Source organism: Ammospiza caudacuta, chromosome 3 (assembly GCF_027887145.1).
Source record: "Ammospiza caudacuta isolate bAmmCau1 chromosome 3, bAmmCau1.pri, whole genome shotgun sequence".
NCBI lineage: Eukaryota > Metazoa > Chordata > Aves > Passeriformes > Passerellidae > Ammospiza > Ammospiza caudacuta.
This window is the reverse complement of record NC_080595.1, coordinates 84,156,209-84,180,557: the sequence shown is the minus strand read 5'-3', so window position 1 is coordinate 84,180,557 and position 24,349 is coordinate 84,156,209. Positions and strand designations below refer to the sequence as shown.

At 39.3% G+C, this 24,349-nt stretch overlaps 1 protein-coding gene across 2 annotated transcripts in view; it reads left to right on the top strand.

Annotated features, from left to right (window-relative positions):
* RNF144A (ring finger protein 144A) overlaps window positions 1–24,349 on the top strand; it is a 62,669-nt gene that overhangs the window by 24,918 nt on the left and 13,402 nt on the right. Inside the window, exon 3 of one of the 2 annotated variants that reach the window (XM_058801278.1) lies at window positions 9,810–9,955. In XM_058801278.1, coding sequence (XP_058657261.1) covers window positions 9,821–9,955 — 135 coding nt within the window. In that variant the 5' untranslated portion in view covers window positions 9,810–9,820. Of the gene's footprint in view, window positions 1–9,809; window positions 9,956–17,158; window positions 17,223–24,349 lie in introns of those variants that run through there. The other variant, XM_058801279.1, reaches the window with a different exon arrangement.

Here is a 24,349-nt window from a genome sequence, read left to right as displayed (position 1 = left end):
ATTGTGCTACAGATGATATGATGGGAAGAGGTCAGGCTCCTGCAAGCAGGAGGAAATTAGGACAGGGGATAAAAAGACAACACTTCTAGGGGGATGCTGGGGAATAATCAATTGGATTTGAACTGTGCAAAAAGAGAGATTTGAATTCAGAGGCATCAAGTGTGTCAGGCCAGAGATTTGTTGTAAAGTGTCCTAGCTGATAGTTGTAATTTTTGTCATGTAATGCATCAGATTATATGAATAATGATAAAAATATTTTGTTCTTATTTATGTTTAAATTTAGGACTAAGTAAAAAAAAAACAGTGAGTAGCAGCTAGTGTTGATCAGACTAAATCCTGTCTGCAGGATGTACTGAGCAGGCTGTATCAGTTTTTTCAGTGTTGGGGAGGGGTATATGTACTGATATATAATTCAGACCACTGCATAGCTCAAGCCATTTGGTTTATTATTAGGGGACAGAATTCTTACAGAAACGTGTGTGGTGTTTTTTTTTTTTCCTGTTTGGATGGTTTTTTTCCCCTTGACTGAGGTGCCTGGTATTAGAAACACTGTCTTCCTCTGAAGGTCTTCAGAATCACTTTCCTTCCCCTCTCTGAATAAGTAGTGTAGGCAGTAATCTAAACATCTGCTTCTTTAGGCACAAGCAGCAGCATAATTATCTTGGGCAGTCTAAATCCCATCCTGAGTTTTTCCTTATACTTAGTCCTGTGTGTCACACCAGCATGGTGAATGAGTGTGTATACCATGTCATCTAATTCATAGGGTGAAACAGTATGACAAGCTGGTTGTTTGAGACAGAAGCTGTCTGACTTCTCACTAGAGTTACTGGTTTTAGAATAGTTTTGGAAAGTAAAAGTAACTTTCCATGTGATTGTAATGAGTGCACAAAACACATCTATAAAAATTTACTCTATGAAGAATCTTTTCCTGTGTTTTGGCATGCATTCTTTCTATTCCTATTGATTACATGTGCTCTCTTGGTTCTTCTCCCTCTTTAATACTGTTTTGTGAAAGATAACTCTTCAGAGCATGGGAAGCCTTTACTCTAATGTCTGAGGGGTAGATGTGGGACATGAGACCAGGAACTTGTCCATACTGAGAGCTGTGAAAAATGTTGTCTCTTACCAATACCTACCTACCTGGAATTTTGTGGTTGTTACTGAGTCAAAAGAACAGAGAGCTAAATGGAAGTTAACCATGCTTTACCCCACTCTGAACGTTGCTTTCAGCCAGCAGCATATCTGCTTTGCATTTCAGATCTAGCATAGGAAGGGATGGTGCTTGGATATGTGCTGTCTTACAGCTAGTGCAGGAGCTGTTGTTCAAACCTGAGCTCCACTGTTAGTATGCAAGTGACACCTTGAGAGGGTTTGTGGTGGGTTTTTCAATCCCACGTACTCATCTGAGACTTGTGAAGTACAATGGAGATACAGCATGCCTTAAGCGTGCATTTTGTCATAGTTGCAAGTAAAAGAACAGTTTTGATTTCCTTTTGAGAGGTGGTCCAAATGTCTGAGGCAGAACTAGGGCTCTATTCCCCTTGCTCATATTTTCAGTTTCACAATAACTTTGCATAGCTTTAAATGTGGTTTCTAGCTTGAAGCCTCTGAGGCTTTTCTCTTTCCCCCCTGGAAGAAAGCTCTTACAGAGCTCAAACTTGGTGTTATTTGGACTTTGTGTAAACATGGGTCTTACTTTTCTGGGAGAGTCAGCTGTGGAGAAGGAAAAAGCTTGTGGTATGTCAGAGCTTCAAACTGCTCCGTACTGATTTATTGCTTGTGTGGAGACAGCCCAGAGTGCATTAATTCATCAATTCTTGTAAGCAGAGAGGAGGGAAAGAATAGGAGGAAACAAGAAAGGGGGTGGAGGGGAAAAGAGTTGGGGAGGAGAAAATAAAAACATGGGGAAATATAAGGGGTGGGAGGAAAGACATAGCAAAGCAAATGACTTTGTGTGGGTGGTCTAGGAATTTCTGGAAGATAATAAAATGCTTCCCTAGAAAGCAGTGGAATTGTCTGTGCCCTTCTTATTACTGTGGCCTTTACAAGCTAGGACGCTATTTGGTCTCAAGTCACTTCTGACTGCCAGATTACACTGAGGGGTTTTTGCAGCTGTGCTTAGGTTACAACTGACTTTAAGATCAGTCTGCTTTAGGTTGGCTCCATCTTGGCTCACTTTAAGACCTGTTCTGTGTGCAACTAATGTTCCCTTCTCTAAAATACTCAGAGCTTAAACATTTTGTCTGTTAGTGATTTAACCTGTGACCTCCCTCACCTTTGTATATATTTTGCATATTATATTTTACACACCTATAGCTATACAGTAATTTGTGTGGTGCCTTGGTATTGGCCCCAGTATTCAAAGCCAGTGGTTCACTGCAGTAAAGTTTATGGAAGTCTCTAAGGATCTAATGGGTTGATGACTCTTAAAGCAAGCAAATGAGACAGGCAGGCTTGTTCTCTCCAGACCAAAATGTGTTGCACTTGTGCCAGTTTTAGATCCAGTTGCAAAACCAGTTCTACAGTGTCTAGGTTTTTCTCCCCATATTATGTAGGATGGAGTTTTCCCATCCAGCAGAGATGAGGAGGCTTTTAAAATGCATATCATCTTGACCTCACTGTTTCAAATTATCTTAAGCCTTGTGCCTCTGGCTGCTGAGAGGGCTCTGAGGTGTGCAGAGGATCTAGGACTCCAGTACTGGGAAATGGCATAGTGCAAGGGCTTCCCAGCTTTTGCCTGACGTCTTCTGCTGCTCCAGTGCTTTTAAAATCTCTTAGATAGCAAACATTGATTAGGCACATGAATTCTGAGCAATGTTCTTTAGTAGTTACACACCTGTCCTTTTGTTCATGTAATCTTTTGGGAATATTGAATGTTTGGGTTACATTGCAGAGGGATTCCATTTCAATTGTTATGTTATTCTGTATAGAAGTACGCTACTTCTGAGATGAGCTGGGAAGTTGATCTATTTCAGCTATTTTCTTGAGATTTCTCCTGTCTTTCCTATGTTTTCAACTGTTTTCCTTTCCTTACACCATTTTTCTTTTTATTATATTTATTTTTTCTTACCTTTGACTCTTCTAGTTCTTCCCCTTCTGTTTCCCTTTCCCATCGACAGTTTCTTTCAGATGAAATGAACTGATTTTCTTTTTTTCTTTGGAATGTTTTCACCCTTGCCTACAGGATCTGAATAAGAGCCTCACCCAGTTTATTTCAGGTTGCTACTGGTTGGCAGTGCTACAAGAAGCCACAGTGGCACCAGTGCTGGTGACAAACATAGGAAAATGCAAGGTCAGGAAAGTCTTTGGCTCTGTCACATTCACTGACAGTATTTTTTGGAATATGTGCACGGATCTAGCTCTCTGGGGCACTTCTGCATGGACAGCTTACGGCATGTCTATTTGTAGTATTCTTTTGAAGGAGTTTTAACAATCTCTTATTTTCTGTATTTGTTGCGATAAAATCTTTTCCTCTCTACCCACCCATGTATTTGATAGGCAGTATTCTCATATCCATAGATCTGGAAACTGTCCATTGCTTTTTCTAATCTTTAAAATCTGTCATGGTCTGTGCAGTAATCAAACCCCATTGTCTAATGTTTTGGCAGGGATGGTTGCTGTATATAATATTCTAATTTCTCAAGAAAACAAACAAGAAAAAATTTACCCAGGTATTTAGCAAAGAAATTGGTGTGAATTTTTTTTTCTTCTTTTAACATGCCCTAACAGTGATTTGTCCCTGAAGCAATCCACTAGATTTATTCTGTTTTGCACTCAATGTTACTGTTCAGATACCTTTTATCAGTGAAAAGACACATTCTTTCTTTTTTTATTGGCATTGTAATGTTTCAATGTAATCTTTATATATTTGTATATTTATACACCTATATCTGTACACGTATATACATATGTGTGTGTATGATACATATATAAATATTTAAAATACAGGATTTTATCAGTCAAGGAGGTAAAGCAAAGAAACATAGTGGCTACTCATGAGTGGACTAAAGTCCCTGGAATAATTGTTTCAACTCAAAGTAAGATTTTCTTTCCCCTGTGCTTTATTGTCCAGGAGACTGCAGTTGCTGACAGCGTTCTAAAGCTTTTTATACCTGGTCTTTTATCTCTTCTGGGCTTGGGCCTTGGAATAGCTTGAAGATAACCTGGAGATGTTGAAGTTGGTGGTTAGTCTGTGTAGGGACTTAAAGGCTAGCTCTGAAGAGCTCACAATAGACAAAGCTGACATGACTTTCTGCACTACTCTAAGTTGAAGTTTCATACATGTAGAAAAAAGTTATGCCTATAAACAGCAGCCTGTTATACTGCTGGAATAAAGAATGTGGCTTTAGTGGGGTTGTCTAGAATTCAAAGGATGATATCTATCTGCTGGACTTGTGCAGCTGATTGTGGATCAGATTTATGAATGAGTTTGGAGACTTAGGTAGGCATTTGAAAGGTTGACAGGATTTAAGAATATAAGCAAGGCAGGCATCAAAACTCTGAAGTTAGTAATCCCTAAACATCCATGTAAATCAGTCTTGTGTTAGTGTGACTGACATCTATCAGGGAGAGCGATTCTGCTTTACCAGGCAGTTCAGTGAAGGTGAAGACTTGGAGACACAGCTACTGCAGTGATAGATGCCAGTAACTAACTGTGACTGATAAGTGAGAGATAGTGAGTCTGCCTGCCAGATTGTTATTGTAAAATCTACCTGGTGGGTGGATGTAATAATAATTTGCTATATAAAGTGACTTTAAAATGACCTTATCTGTGATATAGTTGCATAATAAAAACTGGTGCCATGGACACAAAACATTTGCAAAGTGGTCAATTATGTCATGTAGGCTTCTTTCATATGATCCTTCTGAAGATCTTTGGAAAAGCCTAGGAGCAAAGAAAAATGGCATTGAGTTCTAGCTCTGACAGAGGGGTAGCAAATAATGCAAGCCCCAGGACTGTTGCTGAATGCCCTCAGCCACCAGCCTGGATCATGGGGGGTAGTCCCTGCTGCCCTGAGGGTATGGCCCATGGCTGTGGGATTGTGTGTGATGAGCCACAGCTGTGGCTGCAGAGGAAGGCTCAAAGTCAAAAATATTGACGTTAAAGAAGTGGTAGGCAGTGTCAGTTCCAGAGTGCACTATAGTAGCCTTTCTACAGATGACTGCTTGAGACATTGGTGGGCTTCTTCCACGTAAATAAAAATATGTAGGTTTTTGTACAGATTTATATTTTTTATAAATATTAGTGGTATAAATGCATAATATAGAAACATACTTTATATATTAAAAAACCCATACAATTGTACTAACAGATGTGTTTGACTTTATATAGCAGGAAATGCAGTCAGTATTATATCCTTCTTTAATCTATAAATACTTGTACACAATACTGAAACTGTACTATAGCAGATGTCTGATTTCATCTAGTAGCCTGTATTGGAGTTATTTTGATAAAGAAGGACAAGAAGATTGAGACCAAATTTTAAATCCCATTTTAGTCCCTTCCTTTGATTACTATTTTCATGCTTTTCATCATGTCAATAAATTCAGATTAAGTTAACTCCTTAAGCCAGATGACTTAAGTGTACTTGATTAACTATCTGTCTGGTAGGAGTGGGAACTGAGGCCCTTAATTTAGAAATTAAACTCATCCTTGACCTAAAGCTGAAATTGAGATTCTGCTGAAATCTCTATTTTGAGTCTTGCTTGGTGGAAAAGACCCACCAGCAAGTGTGCTGCATATGACTTCTATTTATCCCTATTTTCTAGTCACTCTTCTCACATAGGCAGTCATGCATCCTAAGTGTTAATGATGCAATTGCAGTTTAAATGTACAATGCTGCAAAATACTTGACTAGTGTACAATAAAAAATCATATTGTTTTATGATTTCTTGAATGACTTTTATGAAGAAAGTTGCATTATTTTCTGCTTCCATAGAGGTTTTCACAGTTTTTCTGCTTCACTGTTTTCTGTGACTCTTTGAGGCCTAAAAAGAATTGTTCTATTCAGATGTTATCAGCCACTTGTTCTCACTAGAAGATGTAGTCTGTGTAGGTGGACCAAAAGCCGAGGGATTACTGTTCAGAAATAGTTCATGTTCACTTAATTCTTTAATTCTTCAGAAATAATGTAAATTTCCTTTTCCATGCACATCTCCAGGAATGCCTAAGAGTCACATTCATATATATTTTGTTATTACAGTAAGAAGACTTCAGTCCCTTCTCTCTCTTTACACAGAGGTTCCCTTTCAGTGTAGACATGCATGATTGAAGAATTAAACAGTCATTAGTCAGATTGTTAATTATTTATGACAAGACTGCTCTGAAAAAACTCTTACTAAAGCTATTTCCTATGCTTCTGACTTCCAGTTTGCTTTGGGATGCTTTCCCAGAAAATCATGTGTGCTATCTTACCATATATCTTACAAATTCAGTATTACCGTTTTGCTGACCACAGTCAGCAAAAATACATAAATGGGATTGACCTTGACTGCAGTAGAATTGGGAGTTTGAACTGATGACCAACTTCTCTTCTGATTTTCTGTGCCTCTAAGTCTATTTTGGTGTATCTGCTGTCAATATTTATGTTTGCACTGAGTTTGGCAAGAAACACAATCTCCAGTGAACTACATTTTTAGTGTGCTGGGGTTTGTTGAGCTGTACCTTCACTAGCATTATTTCTTGGGACCTCCTACTAAATAGCCAAACCATGGGGGCAGAATTTTCTACTGGCTGTTTGAGTAACTAGTGCTATCATTCAACACAATGACACACCAAGATGTTTTTCAATATCTTGTTCGTCTAGAAATCCAGTTACCTTGTCTTTCTTGCAATTACTTAGCATTCTCCCTGAGATATTGCACATCACTAGAAAGCATGAGAATGCAATCTGAAGCCATAAGAGGCCACAGCTGTGGAACAGTAGGAGTTTTAATCTGATTTTGGAAGAAGGTGTTTTTCTACTTGTCTCTTAAAAGTTTGTGGCTTGATTTTAGGCTTTTTTTTAAAGCTTTTTTAAATGTGTGATGTAAACAGAGAAGCTTATTATTTAGTTGCAGCAGTGTGCTGGATGATCATGAAACAAGACCTAATCCATGCATTGAAAAGCTTCATTCTGTGTTCCTTTACAGGGTACCCAGGAGAGATGATCCAGTGGGGTGTGGAGGATTTTGTACAAGCCTTTTTGAGCTGGGTGGCAAATTTCTTGGTCCTTGCTTTAATGGCATCAGTGACATTGTGTTCTCTCCTTGCCCCATTGTGAATGTAAAATTTATTTATTAAAAGAAGGTGTTTGGCAAGGAGGGGAGAGCAGGAATGGCCACCATTTGAGGCTGAATTCAGATTTTGCTCAGTTATCACCATGGCTGAATTCAGCATGGAATACATGCCAGCTGTATGGGCAGCTGGTTTCTGCTGGTCTATTAAAAGCCAACTTGAAAGAACTTGAAAGGCATTTTAATTGGATTGATTCTTGCTTTGCAAAAGACAAAGAGGAGAAATATTTGCCAGTGAGGTGTTGTTGCAGTATAGTTGTTCTGCAAAAGTGGAATTACCACAGTGATACCAGTAAACCTCTACTGAATATCCTAGAAAATGAGGCTGAGCCTTGATGCTGGAAGCTTGATATTTTCCCTTTGTTGTCACTTATTGATCCACACTGAATTTATAGATTTTTTTTTTCTGAATTGAACCATGCCATACATTCAGTGAGCTTTAGTCTGAATTGTGTCAGATTCTACATCTTAACTTAAAATTTGCTGTGATTTTGGTCTGCCTGCTGTATGCAAGTGCATCCTTAAGGTAATCTGTCTTTTGTTGTTCATTTCCTGGTTTCATCTACTTGGAACCATAAGCATCAGATATGCAATAGACTAGGCAGGACAAGCAAATAACTAATAGCAGCCAGTTCAGATGTGTTTGGTCACTACTTCTCAAATACTTCATGAATCTGTGTATGTCAGATAAACCAAAGTTTGGAAGAAGGAAATTGGTTTTGCTAGTAATTTGTGAGTGAAATGGAAAAGTAGTGGTGAAGTATAGAAGCAGTCTAGTAGCTTTACAAATCATGGGGTTTCGTTCATATCACCATGTCTGACTTTCAAGTTGAGGTCTCAGAAAAGACTGCACAGCACAGTTGTATTTTGTGAGGTGGAGCCATTATTCTTGTGCTGGTCTGTGGGGCTGTTCCACGTTTTTGCTTTGAAACAGTGTTGAGTTGGTGTGTGGACTTTCAGAGGAAGTGCTCGAGAGCAGCCCTGGAAATGGGGTTGCTTAACCTTTATTCTCTCACCCCTCTTCTCCCTGTTGACTGCACTAGGAAAAAATCTTTTGGTGGTACTTACGTACATCATAAAAAGCATCTTCTACTGAATTGGACTGAATGGGAGGGTTGACAAAGTCTTCACTTTCTTTCAGAAATGTTAGGGACTTTGGTGGAGTCATGCCTACAATTAATTGAATATCAAAGACTTGGACTTCAAGGAAATGTTTGTGAAGTCTGCACATGATATCTTGGGGGACAAAAAGCACATTTTTCTTGAACATTTGCCTAAATCTAGTCTAGTAAGCATTAGTTTGTTACAGTTCTGGAGGTTTGCAAAGTTTACATATATGAGTTAAAAATTTAGCAGTTCCTGCAAGGAGTAGTGGAGGCAGAGGGGAAAAAAGGAGGAAAGAAAAGAAAACAAACCCTGAAAAAACTGTGACTGTGATTTGAGTAACATAACTGCTGGTGGTAACGATGGTAAGGAACTACCTAATTTTGGGTAGGAGGAAGGCATGATAATGTGAACCTTTCAACAGCTTGGGATGTGAATTTTCTATACTCAGGAGGTCAATGTCACAGTGATAAAACATTGCTAGTAAATATGTTGTTAAAATTTGATGTACTCCATAAGTTACCCTAGATGTTTTGGGGGAGTGTGTGGGTTTTTGTTTTGTTTTTTCTTCATGTAAAATTCATAAATTAACTTTTCTCTTTGGGAATACATTTCTTACGTGTGAGATTTTCTTTCTGCTTAGTCAGTTGACAGCACACCATCTGGGCCCTGAAGCCCAGGATAAAGATGCTCTGCATGATCTTATCCTATCACTGTCTTGAGGGTGATATATAGGTTATTTTAGCCTCTTCTTATGGCTTACTTTGTGCTCTTATTTGCCCCAGATGGTTGTTGCTACAACAAAGTTGTGCTCTCAGCATATTGAAAGGGTTGGAGGAAATTGCAGGCTAAAAGTTGCAGTGTACTCAAAATATTTATTGTTCTTGCTAAAATTAACAGCAAACTGATTGATCTGTCATGCTCCTGGGAACAAAAATATCTGGCTCTGTGAGTTGAAATATCATCGTGCTGGAAAAGGGCATAATAAATGCCTGGCTTATGAAAGACCTTTTGAGTCTTGCCTGGGTAGCTGAGGTTAAGGAACGTCATGAGAAAATTTTAACGTTTGTCAGAGAAAGCTTGTAGCTAGTGATGAAAATCACAGGAATTGGAAATGGGATTTTTGTGTTTGTAATGTGTGACAAAAGCCTGTGGCCTAAGGGTATTCCTGTTTGCTTCATCTGTTTAGTGTATTGTGTGTGGGGTTATTTTTCCTTCTGCTTTCTATATGCCAATTCTATCAGGCAGGGGATATACAAGAGAATGCAAATGCTGGCACTGTCAAGTTAACTATGTTGGTTAGTTTGGTTGTTAGAAAAAAACAAACTCAACAGGCAATGTCTGACAATGTGATTTTTGATGGCAGAGATGTACTGACTATCAATATAAGGAAATAATGGAGTATCTTTACTTTTTGTGCTGTTCTTCAGACTGCTCTGCAATGACTACAGCAAGATACAGGCCTACCTGGGACTTGGTACTTGACCCATTAGTGTCCTGTAAGCTCTGCCTTGGTGAATACCCCGTGGAGCAGATGACAACAATAGCACAATGCCAATGCATCTTCTGTACCCTGGTGAGTTTGTGCTCTTTATTAGACATAAAAAAACATGACATAAGTTTAACTGCAGAAATAGGGTGTTTCTGCTCGGAGGGACTCACCCTGAAGTATTGATCATGTGGTGGAAATAAATACTGTTGCTGTGTACTTGACGCAAAAGCTAGGAAGTAAATCTTTGTTAGCCTGCAATAAAAAATAAATAAATTATTCAGCATTTTAGTATACTGTGTAGTTATCTGCTTAACAAGGTTATTCACACTTTCCCTTTTATCTATCAATGGCTTGGATCTGGGGGTGGTTTTGGTGCTCCTTATGTACCTTATAAAAGCATCTTCTAGTTAGTTGGACTGAATGGGAGGGCTGACGAAATCTTCACTTTTTTTTCAGAAATATTAGAGACCTTGGTGGAGTCATGCCCACATTTAATTGAATATCAAAGACTACTGGTGGTAGTTTTGTGATTGATTGGGTTTTTGTTGGGTGCTGAGGTCTTTGTTTTAATTTCTTTTTTTTTTAACTTTGGAAGAGAATAGTCTTTCAGTTAAAAGGGATCACTTCAACCATGATCTGTGGTCCAACTGCCTGGCCACTTTCATGGCTCATCAAAAGCTAAAGCATGGTGTTAAAAGGCATTGTCCATATACCTTATAAACGCTGGGAAGCCTGTTGCAGTGTTTGGTCACCCTCTCTGTAAAGAAGTGCTTCCTTATGTCCAGTCTGAACTTTGCCTGGTGCAGCTTTGAACCTCTCCCATGTGTCTTGTCAATGGGTACTAGGGAGAAGAGCTCAGCACCTCCCTTTCTACTTTCCTTCCTCAAGAAGCTTTAGGGAGCAATGAGGTCACCCCTCAGTCTCATTCTCTCCAAACTAGATGAACCTCAGGTTCTCAGCTGCTCCTCACAGGACGCTCCTCCCAGCCCTCTCACCAGCTTTGTTGTCCTCTGGAAATACATCCAAGGATCTTCACATCCTTAAGTGGTGGGCCCAGAACTCCACCCATTGCTGAAGGTGGGGCTGAACTCTGAACACAGTGGGACAGTCACCTCTTTTGAGCAGCTGGCAATGCTGGGTTTGGTGGTCCCAGGATGGGCTTTGCCCTCCTGCCTGCTGACTCACATGGAGCTGCCGTCACCCAGCACCCCAGATGCCTTTCTGCAGGGCTGCTCTCCAGCCATCCCCCTCCTGATTCATACTTGTGCCTGGTGTTACTCCATACCAGGTGCAGAAACTGACAATTCAACTTGTTAAATTTCATGCCATTAATAATTGCCCTGCTCCTATTTATCTAGATCCTTCTGCAAGGCATCTTGCTCCTCAACAGTATCAGCAGCAGTTTCCAGTTTTGTATCATCATCAAATGTGCTAATGGTACATTTGATTCTTGGATCCAAAACACTGAACACAACTGACACTAGAGCTGAGCTCTGAGGAACAGTGCTGGTGCCAAGCAAATGTAGTTCCATTCACTGCAACCTTTGTAGCCCAGTTTTACACTCAGCTCATCTCACAGCTGGACAGCTTGTGCAGAAGGGTGCTGAGAGGGACAGTATTTAATACTTTGAAAAGCTTTACTAAAATCCAGAGAGAGTGCATCCACTGCCTAATTCTTAATTCCAGAGAGGTGACCTTGTCATAGAAGGTTATCAAATTAGTTACACAGTCTTTCTCTTTTTGATCCTATGTTGACGGTGCCTGATGATTGCATTGTTCTTTAAATGCCTTTCAATGGTACCAGCATAGCCATGCACACCCTTGTAGCTAGAGAAGTATTTGAAGTATTTAATGTATTACAGATTCTAATCTCACTGCCTCATAATTACAGTCACAAAACAGGCTTCCATTACCATATTGTACAAATGCCTACCCAGAATAACAAGAATCTTGTCAGTTAAATACAAAACACTGGGGAACATGTGTAGTGTTTGACGAAGAACATCATCATCACAGTTAATGAATATTGCTGGTTTAGGATCAGAGGAAACTACCTAGTCAGTTTCCATCCCTAATACTGAATTTAAATTAAAATTTTAGTTCATTAAATATTGCAATAGGTGGTGCAATTTTACACCAAAAACCTTCTAATGATGGTTCAGTAGAGGAAAAATTTGAGTATTATCAGTAAGAATAGAATTTGTGGCATACATGATGCTCAGACTTTAATTTCCCAAGGGTTTATGATATGGTATTATAGACTCAGACATGGGATTGGGTGACTTATTTTTAAAAATTAATTTAAAAAGTCCTTCCCAGAGAAGTTTTTTTTGGTGTATGTTTTTAATACTTAAGATCAAAGATTTGTTTTTCATTTTTTCTTCATGGAAATACTACTTTTTTTTTAATAGTAGATTTCATTTTTCCTGATGGTTATTGAAGATATAGGAGGCAGCCAATGGAACAGGTCGATCTACTGTGAAAGAAATGTTGCTCAAGCATGCAAAAGCATGTAAAATAAAAGGCTTTATGAGAACTCTTCTCTTCAAATGCTTACAGATGAGTGTTGCGTTTCTCCCTGGTGCTTGAATGCAGATAATATTTAAATGTCAGTTTTCAGTAACATTTCCATGGCAGCAGAATGCTTGGGCTACCAAATACATTTTTTCATCTTCACCTTGCTCCTTTCAATGTTTACTGTCATCCCCAATCTTCCGATTTTTTGGTTAGAATGTGGTTGCTGACTCTTACAGCTGTTTTGCAGATATAACCAGTTACAGACATCAGATGTGTAACCTTTACCGATAACCTGTTCTAGGCAGCTGATATCGTAATCTGACTGATGACATGGAGTTTGCATTTTGAACTCTGTTCAGGTGGAATCATAAACCAGTTTTTACTAGTATTTGATTGACTTGAATAGTTTGTTCAGCTTTGTCCTGTTTAAAGAAATTTTTGAAGTTTGTCTGCCTCTTGTTTGCCACTAATAAGCTTATATAGTGACCTTTCAGTGCCCTGAAAAAATTTTTGTCCTAAAACTTTCTCATGAATTAATGGATAGTATTACCCTTGCTTTCCTTGGTGAGGGAAGTATTAAGAATCAATCCCAATAAATGCAAGAGGCAACAGCTATAAACCTGTTACAGCCCAGGCCTTCACCTGAAACCCAAGGCCTTCATCTCTACCTTTGGGCCAGCCTGAAGGTTGATAAATTGCTAAAGAAAATAGTCCCATGAGTCTAGCAAGGTTGTTTGGCCTATTGACAGTCGTTAAGGAGGAGTGTGACAGATATATGCAGAATCCTCCACTGGTGTTCCTTCAACAATGATTCCCAGAAACATCAGGGACACGGTGTATGAACTGTGCTTTGTAAATGGCCAAACAATCAAAAAGAGGAGCCTTTTGACTCAAGATTTTGCATGGAGTCTACGTACAGTAGATCCAGTTCATATCTGCTTTGTTATTGTTTGACCAACATGTAGTTTTCTTCAGGCTTCTTTTTTTTTGTACATTAACGGTGGTCTTTCCAGGAATATGAGCAAAAAAGAAAAAGGAATGTCTGTAGAAGTGTGAGAACTACTTTTACTACAGCTTTTACCACTAGGTCTAGCCTTTCTGTCTAAATCACAGCCAGCCAACAACATGAGTATGTATTACAAAGAGATCTTTCAAGTGCAGTACTACTGCTATGTTGGCAACATTTGGATCAATGTACAGGTCTCTAAATCCTGTATTTCTGTCTGCAAGTCTTGACTCTTTATAATCACAGAAGTGCTGTAGTAAAGATACCATGGAGGATTGTCTCTTCCTGACACTTGTACAGTAGCACAGCATTTCCATTCAGAAAGATAGAATGGGGACACTGTTTCCATTTGCTTTCTGGCAGAGCTGTGCATGGATTAAATAGAGCAGACTGCCACTCCTCTGCTGATAAGGCCCAGGCATTACAATTTCCCATAGTATTATTTTGCCAGTTAGTACAATATTCCATTATTGTTTTTATCATTGCGATCACTAATGCCTAGACAATGCTGTGAGCTCTCAAGTTTTGTATATCTCATCCATTAGGAATGTTATGAAAATGTATTTTCTCTGGTACATCAAGCAAATCCATTGTTGGATTGCTTGAGGTGCCAGAGAAACATAAGTCTAAAAAACAGAGAGAAAAACAAGCTAACCTGCTGTTAGCTTTTTCTTTGTTTTTCTGAGTACTATCATGGGGCAAACAAGTAGAGTAATGTTAACAATAGGACCAATCTTAAGTGTGCTTGTGTAAGTTTGGATCAACACACCTAAATATCTTTTTATTAAAATTTTTCCCCACTTAAATAGCACACAGTACATGGCTAATAATCTTACATAGATAGTCACTTAGCAGTTGCTTGCCTCAGAAGTAATTAGTTTTACATGTTTTCTTCAGAAAGCTTTACACTTAGAGAAGAAAAAAGAGAGTAAAGCAGAGAACACCACTTCTTTTTTTTTTTTTGTATTATTTGCTGTACTAAATTTTTTCATTTACTACTTAGCCTTTGCTTTTTCAAGGGAATTTCAGGAGATAAACAGGGAGCAATTTTATCCAATTCCTGTCTGAAACTCAGATTATTTTGTAATCTGTGATGAAATTAACATGCATCTTCATGAGCAGGATGTTTCTTTGATGTGTTACCAATTGTATCTGTGCTGAAGTTGCAACAGGTTTTTTTGAAGTTGATATTCTTGCATGGAAGTCAAGCAGTTAGTTGCTTGAACGTTTTCTGGTTCAGGATTTGCATGTACATCTGTGTACATAAATATGTATAGTTTATACATATATGTAAAACACACACATAGATGTGTCAATGTGTTCCAAGTGCAGTGATGCCACTATGGCTCAGTGATAATGCCACTATCACTGCACTCAAGTGCAGTGATGCCACTATTACTCAAGACAGGCTAAGCTCCTTTTGACCTCACATGAGATTATTCAGTTCCCTTCAGGATGATATGCACTACTGATAATTCTGGTACCAGTGGATTCATTGCTTACTTTACTCAAATTTAAAACCAAAGTCTGTCCAAGCAAGCAAATGTCTAGAAGACATATGAAGCATGACAGAAAACTTGTCTTTGATGAAAAAAATTTGATTACTGCTCTGTAGTCTACCTTGTTTCCAATAGAAGGAGAAACTGTGGTCAGGTACATGAAGGAGGGAGCCACCAACAGTTAGAAAACAACAAAACTAAGTTTAAGACCTGCTTTCTGCTTCCTGTTTGTACTTTCTTTTTGGTCAGATAGCACATATGGATCAACTTTGGTGTTTGAAACTAACACTGCTTCGCAGATACTCATACTCTGATTCTTACCCTAAGCTCTACCTTAAGCACTTGAGCCAGCTGGTTAATCTTACCTGGACCTTTAGGTGTCCCTCTAAGTTTGTTGTATTCTATCCCAAGTAGCATAGTGACAGACTTCTGTTATCACTAGTCCTTTTTAAACAGGATTACTGAATTTGCCTAATTGTGACTGCTTTTATGGATCTTCTTAATTTTAATCATTCTGCTATTTGAGCTTCCTCTCAGGGTGATGATCAGCAAGGCAATTATCCTATCTATAACTGGTATCAGGCACCCCTTTTTTTTTTTCTCATTGTCATGCTTGACCAGAAGCGCATGGAGCTTCTCTGAGTAGAAGGACAGAAAAAAGTGATTTTACTCAGTGTTATCCCTCACTCCAAATGAGGCAGAGGCAGCATCAGCCTCTCCTTCCCCCAAGGCAAGGCAGACACCAAGAGCAATGTGGATGAAACAGGTGGGCTTGGCTGCCTTCCTGTTCCTGTGTAGCTTGTTTCTGCTTGCCAAAAGAAGCCTACCTTAGCAGGGCAGCGCTGTGTTGACACCAGGCTGTTCCTCACCTCTAACCAAAGGAAATGCCTCACTTGCTTAGAGACAGGAGGGAGGGGGAAAACTAATGGCTTGTGAGGTTTTATGGAGTTCAAGGTCCTTCTTAGCAGCTATAATGTTTCTGTTTCCCACCACCAAAGCTTAGAGCTTGCTGCTTGTGCTCATATACCCCAACCTTAGCAGAGAACTGATACTAATCTTGACATGTGATGTGTCATAGAGGCTTCATGGTGAGAGGTCACTGTGTGTTTGCATAGTAGTTGACATGGCTGGCTGCATTCTCACTTGTCTTGTAGGTGGTGGGATGGCAGAACTCTGTGCTTTAATAAATAGGTACCACAGAACCCTGGGTGAAAACTAAAATTGATCCAGAGCCTTCAGCTCTCCTCTCCTGTGTGATGTCACTAAATTAGATTATCTCTCTTCATCAGGCTGTTGGGAAAACTAGCTCATTTTGGTTTGCATAGGGTTTTGCATGTGAAAAGGGAAGGGCCTTTGTTTGCTGCAGGTGTATTTTCCTCCCACTCAGAATTGCTATTTTGGTTCTGAAATAGAATAAACTTTTCTCAAGCATATAAGACTGAATTTTTTGTGGTGCTTTTTTCCTTCAGAATATTTGGTTTTCATCCCACATATGTTGGCATTTGAATCTAAATTAATTTTTGTAAAGTTTGCTGTGTATTTTTAGCAATTGCAGCCCTAAATAGGTGAGAACAAAAAGTTTGTGCAAAGTAATGGGGAGATAAAAATTCATAATGGAAAAAGTTTACATGTACATCCACTTGAAATACCTATTTAAAGATGAAGAGGTATCACAAGGTATTATCCTTGTGTCATTTGGCCATTTTTTGCTGTCTGCTGCTGTGATTGATTCCTCTGAAGAAAAATTGTTCAACTTTTTAAATTTTACAGTACACAGCCATAAAAGTGTATATAAAAAAGCATAAACAAGCCCACCACTTCAAAGGCTGGGCAGCTGTTAGTCTTTGTTGCTTTCTCTTTCAAGATACTCAGCTGGAGAAAGGCAGTGGTTTTTGCAGTGCTTTTAGTTTTGTTTGCTTGGTTTTGCTTGTGATTTCTGCAGCCATTGATTGCTGTGTCTCAGAGGCTGTTTGCCATGTCCTGACATTTCTCAAGCTGAAGTAGTCATCAAGGCTCTTCTTTCTGATTTCTTGATAATACATTTCTTCTTGCCGTACTTCATCATTTGTTGACTGATGGCCTAATGGTGCTGTTCCTGTACTCAAGCTGGTGCAGTCTCCTGTGGAGGATTTGGAGGCTGGTCTCAAAGGGGTGATATAAACATCTTGTCTGTGAGTTGTTGTTTGCATTTGTTAAGAAGCAGGTACCAGGGACTGCTGTGATGTTTGGGTGTACTGTCAGAAGGCATTTGGACAGAGGTAGAACCAATGCAGCAAAGTCTACTCTGCTGTCCACAGGAGGAATCTAACTACAGCAGAATTTGCAATGGGTGAGTTCCTGCTCCTGCCAGGATGTGGCCAGTCCCCATACTAAGATTACACCAGCTGCTGAGAGCACAAGGGTTCTTGGACAACAATAATTTTTACAGCTCAGGGAAGAATGCTTAGATGGTTTGTCCTCAGACATGGAAGCACATGGGTTGTGTTTATCTTTCCCAGCCCTCATCCTGTTTGGCCATCATCCACGGGGAAGATTATGTGACTGTGTTTAGACTGGCAAAATAGTCTATAACAGGGCTACAGAACAGCTGAGGGAGTCTTGAAACATTGACAGCATGGTGGGGAAAAGAGGCATTTACCCATGGCAATTTCAAACAAAAAGTATCTTTAAAATAGGCCAAATACCAGGAGGATAGACGCGATAAAACTGTCAAACAGGGGTCTTCCAAACTGCTTGCCACTTTGGGAAAAACATGTATCAGCTGTGATGTTATCTCTCCCTGGTCCTGGCCAAAGTCTCTCTCAGTGTGTACCTTCTTGTTCACAGCATGAGACTTTAGGTATTTCCCTGTTGCAGAGCTCTGGAGTGCCTTGCAGGTGCTTCTCTTGGAGTCAAGGGTTGGTATGCTTGTGTAGCAGAATTTTTGTCTCTGTAACAAAACAAAGGATATAAAGGATAAACATGTAAGACAGTTCTCTGTTACTGCTTTTAGATTTGAAGTACTGCATGTCAAGATAAGTGAATTTGTTCTTCCTGTGATTTATTCTTAAGATGATAAATTAGCGTTAATAAAAATTTGAGTTCTAATGGTGAAGATTTCTTTGCAAGTAGATAATTATTTCTGAAAAGATGTCTGTAGAAGTGGAAATTATTTAAGTTCAAAGTATTACCACAAACATTAAACATGTCTAATGTGCATCTGTCTCAGATCTACATGGTTTGGGAAGTTGAATGTATCTTGTGCTTGCAGATTTGGTCAGTATAGCTGACAGTTTATCTAGTAAACAAGAAAAATTGCTCCCACAGTCAGCTATATGCCTCCAACAGATCTCTGTGATTAAGTGTGCATAGATATTTTCCAGTAAGTCTCTTGTCAGCTAAGTAGGATTAGGGTGATATTAAAAAGCCAGGCTGTAGGTCTGCTGTAGAGAATTGTTCACTCTGGAGCTGCAGTGCAAGAGTGGTTTTGAGTTGAGCCTGTTATTAAACAACAATAGATTTGAGGCAGGATTATAACTGCTTTACACAAAAAGGCCATGTAGTAAATTTGAAAGAAGCTTAAAACCTCTCTGAGGAACCTACTGTTCTTTTTCTTTTCTTGCACATGTTTTCTTGTGTGCGGTAAGTATACCATGGAAATTTCTCGGTAAGTAGTTTTCTTTTTCTGTAAAACACTAAGATTAAATAATATTGCTCTTATGACTGGAGTGTTGGAATGGAAGGATACAGGCTCTTTAGGAAGGGCAGGCAGAAGAAATGAAGTGGAGGTGTCACTATATGTCAGTTGGAGGTTGTGGAGCTACACTTGGGGACTAAGGAGACGACCAAAAGCTTATGGGTCAGGATTAAAGGGAGGGCAGGGACAGGTAACTTTATGGTGGGGTTTCCTACAGGGAGTCCACCTAGGAGGCTGTACAAGAAAATTGGAGGGGCTTTATTTATAAAGGCATGTAGTGATTGGACAAGTGGGAATGGCTTCAAACTGAAAGAGAGTTGGTTTAGATACTAGGATGGAATTCTTTACTATGATGGTGGTGAGGCACTGGACAGGTTACCCAGAGAAGTTGTGAGTACTTCATCTCTGGAAGTGTTCAAGGCCAGTTTGGATAGAGCTCTGAGCAACCTGGTCTAGTAGAAAGTGTCCCTGCCTATGGCAAAAGGGTTGGAACTATAGGATCTGTAAGGTATGTCCCAACCTCAGTTATGGTATGATTCTGTCCTATTTGTCCTATTACCAGATAAGCATTCCTGTTACTTTAAGAAGTATGCACTGAAATATTTAAAAAGGTAGCATATGATAGTTATATATGGCTACAAAAATCTCTTTCAGGAATAGGGAAGGCTCTAGCCTTGTTGTATCATTCTTCCTTTATCAGAGAACACCCCAGATGCAGGCTGCTTGTTTTAGGGGAGTTTTTCTTCTTGAAATTGTTCAGGTTTGTCTAAGTGGAAAATATTTCTAGAAAGTGGCATTCAGAATGAATTTGTTATTTGGACAAAAGGAAGGGAGCTATTTTTCCAGGAGTGTTAGGCTTTACCCGAGACACAGACACTCAGATTCTTTTGTAGTGAAAGAAATTCACTCCCTCTCACACATGCTGTCTCCTCCTGCCCCAGTGAGTATTGCACACTACATCACTGCACTGTTCTAATATGAAGCTAAAATAGGACATTACATCATGTTACCCAAAAGATTTACAGGCAGTTTGTCTAAGAGTATAAATTCTACCTATTCACCAGACTGACTGCAGAATTAGCTTAGGAAGTTTGCACAGAGCAGCAGAATAACTTTGGTATTGCCCTGTCTTATGGAAGGAAAAGATATTACCTTCTTAGAATTCATTTCAAAGCAGTGTAAAGAAAACTTCCCAGTATGTAGAGCATAAAAATACTGCCAAATGTAGTTGATGCTGAAGTAGTTTTGGTCATCTGTGTAGCCCCCATCACATGAATTTTGAGCTTTGGCTTAATATCCTGTTAGCATAAAAGCAGCCCATAGACCAAACTGTAGATTTTTAGCTACAAGACACGAAATAAGTGCTTCTCACTCAATATCCTTTCATATTCTTCATACAGAAGAATCTTCTTACCCTAGAATGCAATGCCCAAAGGGATCTTTGCATGTACATATCCTGATGTCACTTGTAACATGGATCACAAAATACCAACCAGCTTTTCCCGAGTCTTCATGTGGTTGAATGCAAGTTTATGTAATTATATGTGTGTGTATATTTATGTATGATATTTTTAGATGTTCATCTAATCCTGGATTGCAGATGATATAGAATTTGAGACCAACAATTTAGTCTACATGTTAATAATTATCCTCTTTGAAAAGATTTTTAGCTTGAGCTTTAAAAAATCTCCCTTGTTGAGAAAGCATGTCAGCCCTTCCTTGTGTTTCTGAAGTGCAGTGTAAACTCCTAGTTATTGTCTGCCCAAAGTGCAGGGTTATCTCCAAGGTTAATATTTGTGCACTGCCTTTGCCTAACTTTAATATTAATTGCTACTAAATAAATTGTAAAAAATTAATTCCCTTTCTTTTTTAGAACTTGTTAAATGCTAGATTTCTTGTTTTTATTTTCCCCCTTTTCAGTTTTATTGGTGCATGTGTTTTGGTTTTTTAAAAATTGTTTTCCAATACCAGCATGTGATGATTCTGCATGTAGTGCACACTTCATGTGGTGATGGCTATGGCCTAGTGCCAGCACTAAAATACATTTGAAGGTTTAAGAAATAAATCAAATTGTGTAGTGATGATATACTTCACTCTTGTCATGTGTTTTTCACCTTTCCAAATCCATGAACTGATTTAAAAATTTCCCATATGATTTGGCATGTGCATCACAGCATTAGTGTAGTCAGAAGTCTACATTTTAACAAATTCCACCTATCAGCTGTTAAGAAAACAGTGCAGGATAATCTTTTTGTATGCCTAACTCAAATAAGTGGCATCTTGAAAAACTGCTCCTTGTTTGCTGCAATAGTAGCAATAAAATGTTCTTAAAAATAAATTATAACTTTCCCAAACCATCTCCAAATGTTTTTAATTATGTACATTTTGTATTGAAAAATTACCTCATGTGCCTATGAACACATTTTTTCTGTCAAAGTAGATGGTAGATAAGTGTTGCCCCCCCATGTAAACAGTGAAAGTCAAGATTCCTTTTTTGGAATTATGGTGGCGTTTATTTGGGGTTTGATGTCAGGAGAAATAAATCAAAGCACCAACATTAGAAGTAAGCATGATTATTCCTGGAGTTCTTCTAAAAGAAAAGGAAAATCCAAAAATTTTGCTGTGGCCCATGCAGGTTTGTTAGAGCTAAATGCAAGAGAGCAAGATTGTGTTGTGGTTTTGAAATTAGGCAAAAAATAAGCATTTTGATTCCTATATAGGGTCTGTTGATCTTTATAACATTAAACAAAAAGATATGAAGCTCTAAAGCCATGGCACTTGAGTGGTCAGAGCACATACCTTCCTGTGTGGCACAATCCTTGATGTATAGAGGTTAGAAGTGCAACACATCTTACTGAGCTTTAAATACTGCACTGTGCTTGGCAGCTTCAGAAAGTCATTCCTTTATTAGTCATCTGTCTCTGAGGCAACAGAAAAAAAAAGTGCTCCCAATTTATATAGGCAGCTTATAGTAAAACTGCTGCTGAATTGGAGTTTCGGTTGATCTTTGTGAGGGAATGGATCTGGGCCAAAACTCCTAAAAATGGATGTGCTTCTGCCCTTTGTCATGGGGTCAGCAAATGCCTGTAGGATTCATGCGTTACCAGATGACAGAAAAAGTTATGCATGTGTCAGAAAGGACAGCAGGGATGGAAGGAGGACAGGGCAGGGATGTATTGAACAAGGAGCATGCATGCACAGGGAACAATACAAGAGTAGTGCTCAGGGGAGCTAACTGGTCTCTTCTGACACACATCCATTAGAGGAATAATGAAGATGTTCCTCAGCATATTGCTTTTATATACGTCAGTGTACTCTTGTAACCTTACTCCAATCTCATGCCTTAGGTATCTAATTTTAGCTCCTGTTTTCTCTGAGAAAAGTTATGTAATAGACTTCATTTTGAATGTTGTTTGGGGTGACCTACGCTCCTACATTTTTTGTTCATGCTATAGAGTACTTTATTGCCTTAATGGAAGACTATGAAAATAATTTCTTCCAGCATTGAGTCAAGTTGCATAGAAAATTTGCAAAAATTTGTCATTTTTTTGTAATTGTTTTACAATGAATTTTTCATAGTATATGATTGAATACCTAATCCTGCTTTGTTGTGTTGCTTGCATGCTGCTGCATTTCTGGTACTGTAGCCAATTCTATACAAGTTGAATGTCTTGTGTCTGCTCTCAAGAGAAGCCACAGCTACCCTGTGCATCAAATTCTCTTGCAACTGATTTGGGTTCCTCTCTCTCTACCCAAGAAGTCTCAGGGGAGTCTTGAGTGGATAGCATGTTTTATCCTCTACCTATTTTCCAGCAATGTTTTGTAGCCTTGAGGCATTTCTCAGAAGGTGAAGCATGAGAAGTGCACTTGGCTGTGCTGTTTTTGAGAAGGCAGCAGCCAATGCCCCATCAAGGGGAAGGGAAAGGCCAGGGACACTGCTCATGACAGGAATGAACTGTGTAGTTTCTTGGAAAATGAGAGGAAAGGGAAGCAATTTGAGTAGGCTTTGGCAATAGTCCTAAACAGGTTGAGGAGGAGAATTAACCACATTAATGATTAATGATAGCAAAGCTTATTCAGCTTGAAAAGTACTTGCTATAAGTGCTTAGTGCTGGCATTAAAAATGTATGCATTTTCGTTTTAATCCACACTTGACATCTGCAAATGGAGAGGAAAGAGAAGAGCCAGCAGTGTCATTATAGCAGCACTAATACCTCACTACAGCTGAAATCACAGCTTGCCAAGGCACACAGCCTAGGGTCTGGGTGTTGCAGAGCTCAGCCTGTTGTGCTTAGTGATACGGGTTCTCCTAAAGTGTTCCACTACCTGCCCTGCAGAGCTCTGAGTGAAGGCTTGAAAACCTTCTGTGAGTCAACATCTACTAAATGAACAGTTGTCCTCATTAAACCCCTACTGAGGAAGACAAAGACTATGTGTAGGCTGTCACACATGGATTTCTTTGCACAATTAAAAATTTTATAAATATCAATTATCTGATCTCTGTTTTTCTTCTCAAAAAAAAAATGACCTGCTTTTTCTAATGTGTGGGAGACACAGAAAGGGAGCTCTAACAGAAATGATTTGTCATGTTATCAAGGTGGTGGCAACTTGCCACCAGAAATGCTGTGGATCAGAGCAGCAGAGATTGTGTGGCAGGAAGTACAATCTTTGCCACAATCAAGCTGCAAGAGGTAAAATCTAGAATAATTTGTTAATAGAGGTATCTGAAAGGAGCTGAGTAGACAAATGGAGAGGCAGGAGAGAAGAGGTTTGAAGTGTGAACTTTACCAGCTACAAGCCAATGCCTGAGGGTTAGGCTGAAAGGTGCTTGTAGATGGGCCATTTGATTGCACAGGGTGAAGGAAGAAGCAGTTTTGTGCTCTGACCTGAAGTTCGGCACACCAGCCTTGGCACCGTCAATGCAGCCCTTCACCTTCCTAGGCTGGTGGTTAGTCAGCAGCTGCATACCTTTAGCAAATGTCTGGAAATGGTAACTGAAATCCTTGTTTTGCCAGTTTGCTGCAGAGTGTGTAATCCTTCTTGCCTCCCACACAGCTGTATGCTGAGCTGGTGTTATATCTTCATTTCACTCTGCTGTTGGTCTAGCCTCACTCTTTATTCATACATCTGCAAACAGAGTTAGGGACAGAGTTCTTTAATTGTCTCCAGTTTGCTTATGGCAGCTGAGCACACAGGCAGGGTGAGACCATCACAGGGTGCCCCATCCACTGGGCAGCAGAGCCTTGTCTGCTCTTTCTGTGTAGTGCTGGGCTGGTAGAAGCTGCACAATAGCAGCAGAGGGCATCTCTTCATCACTGCCCTGTCTTCCCAGTAGACACCTAAGCATTAGCTCTCAGCTTGATGTAGGAAAAATGGAGGTGGAGGGGAGTTGTTGCTCATCAAGAATGACAAGGTTTAATCTTAATTTGCCCTTGGTCAAAAATATACACTTCTCTGCTTTGTTGACAGCCGTGCTGTGCACTGCTGTGCCAGAGGCTACATTTACAGTTATGAGCTGGGTAAAATGCTGTGGTTGCCAGGGGAGAAAAGTATTAGTATTACCAATATTTATTATTTGGTCCCCATGGAAACTATAGTTCTTCAGGGAGTCCTAATTTTCACATTTTTCCTCTCTGTGGAAAAGTTACTTCTTTAACCATGAAGTTCAGATAGTTGTTTTCCAAGAATAAATGTCAAGATACTCAACTTCCTTTGTGTTCTAGCATGCTTGACAGATGCCTGTCTATGGGGAATTACTGCTTACTAAGATACGTTGTGGC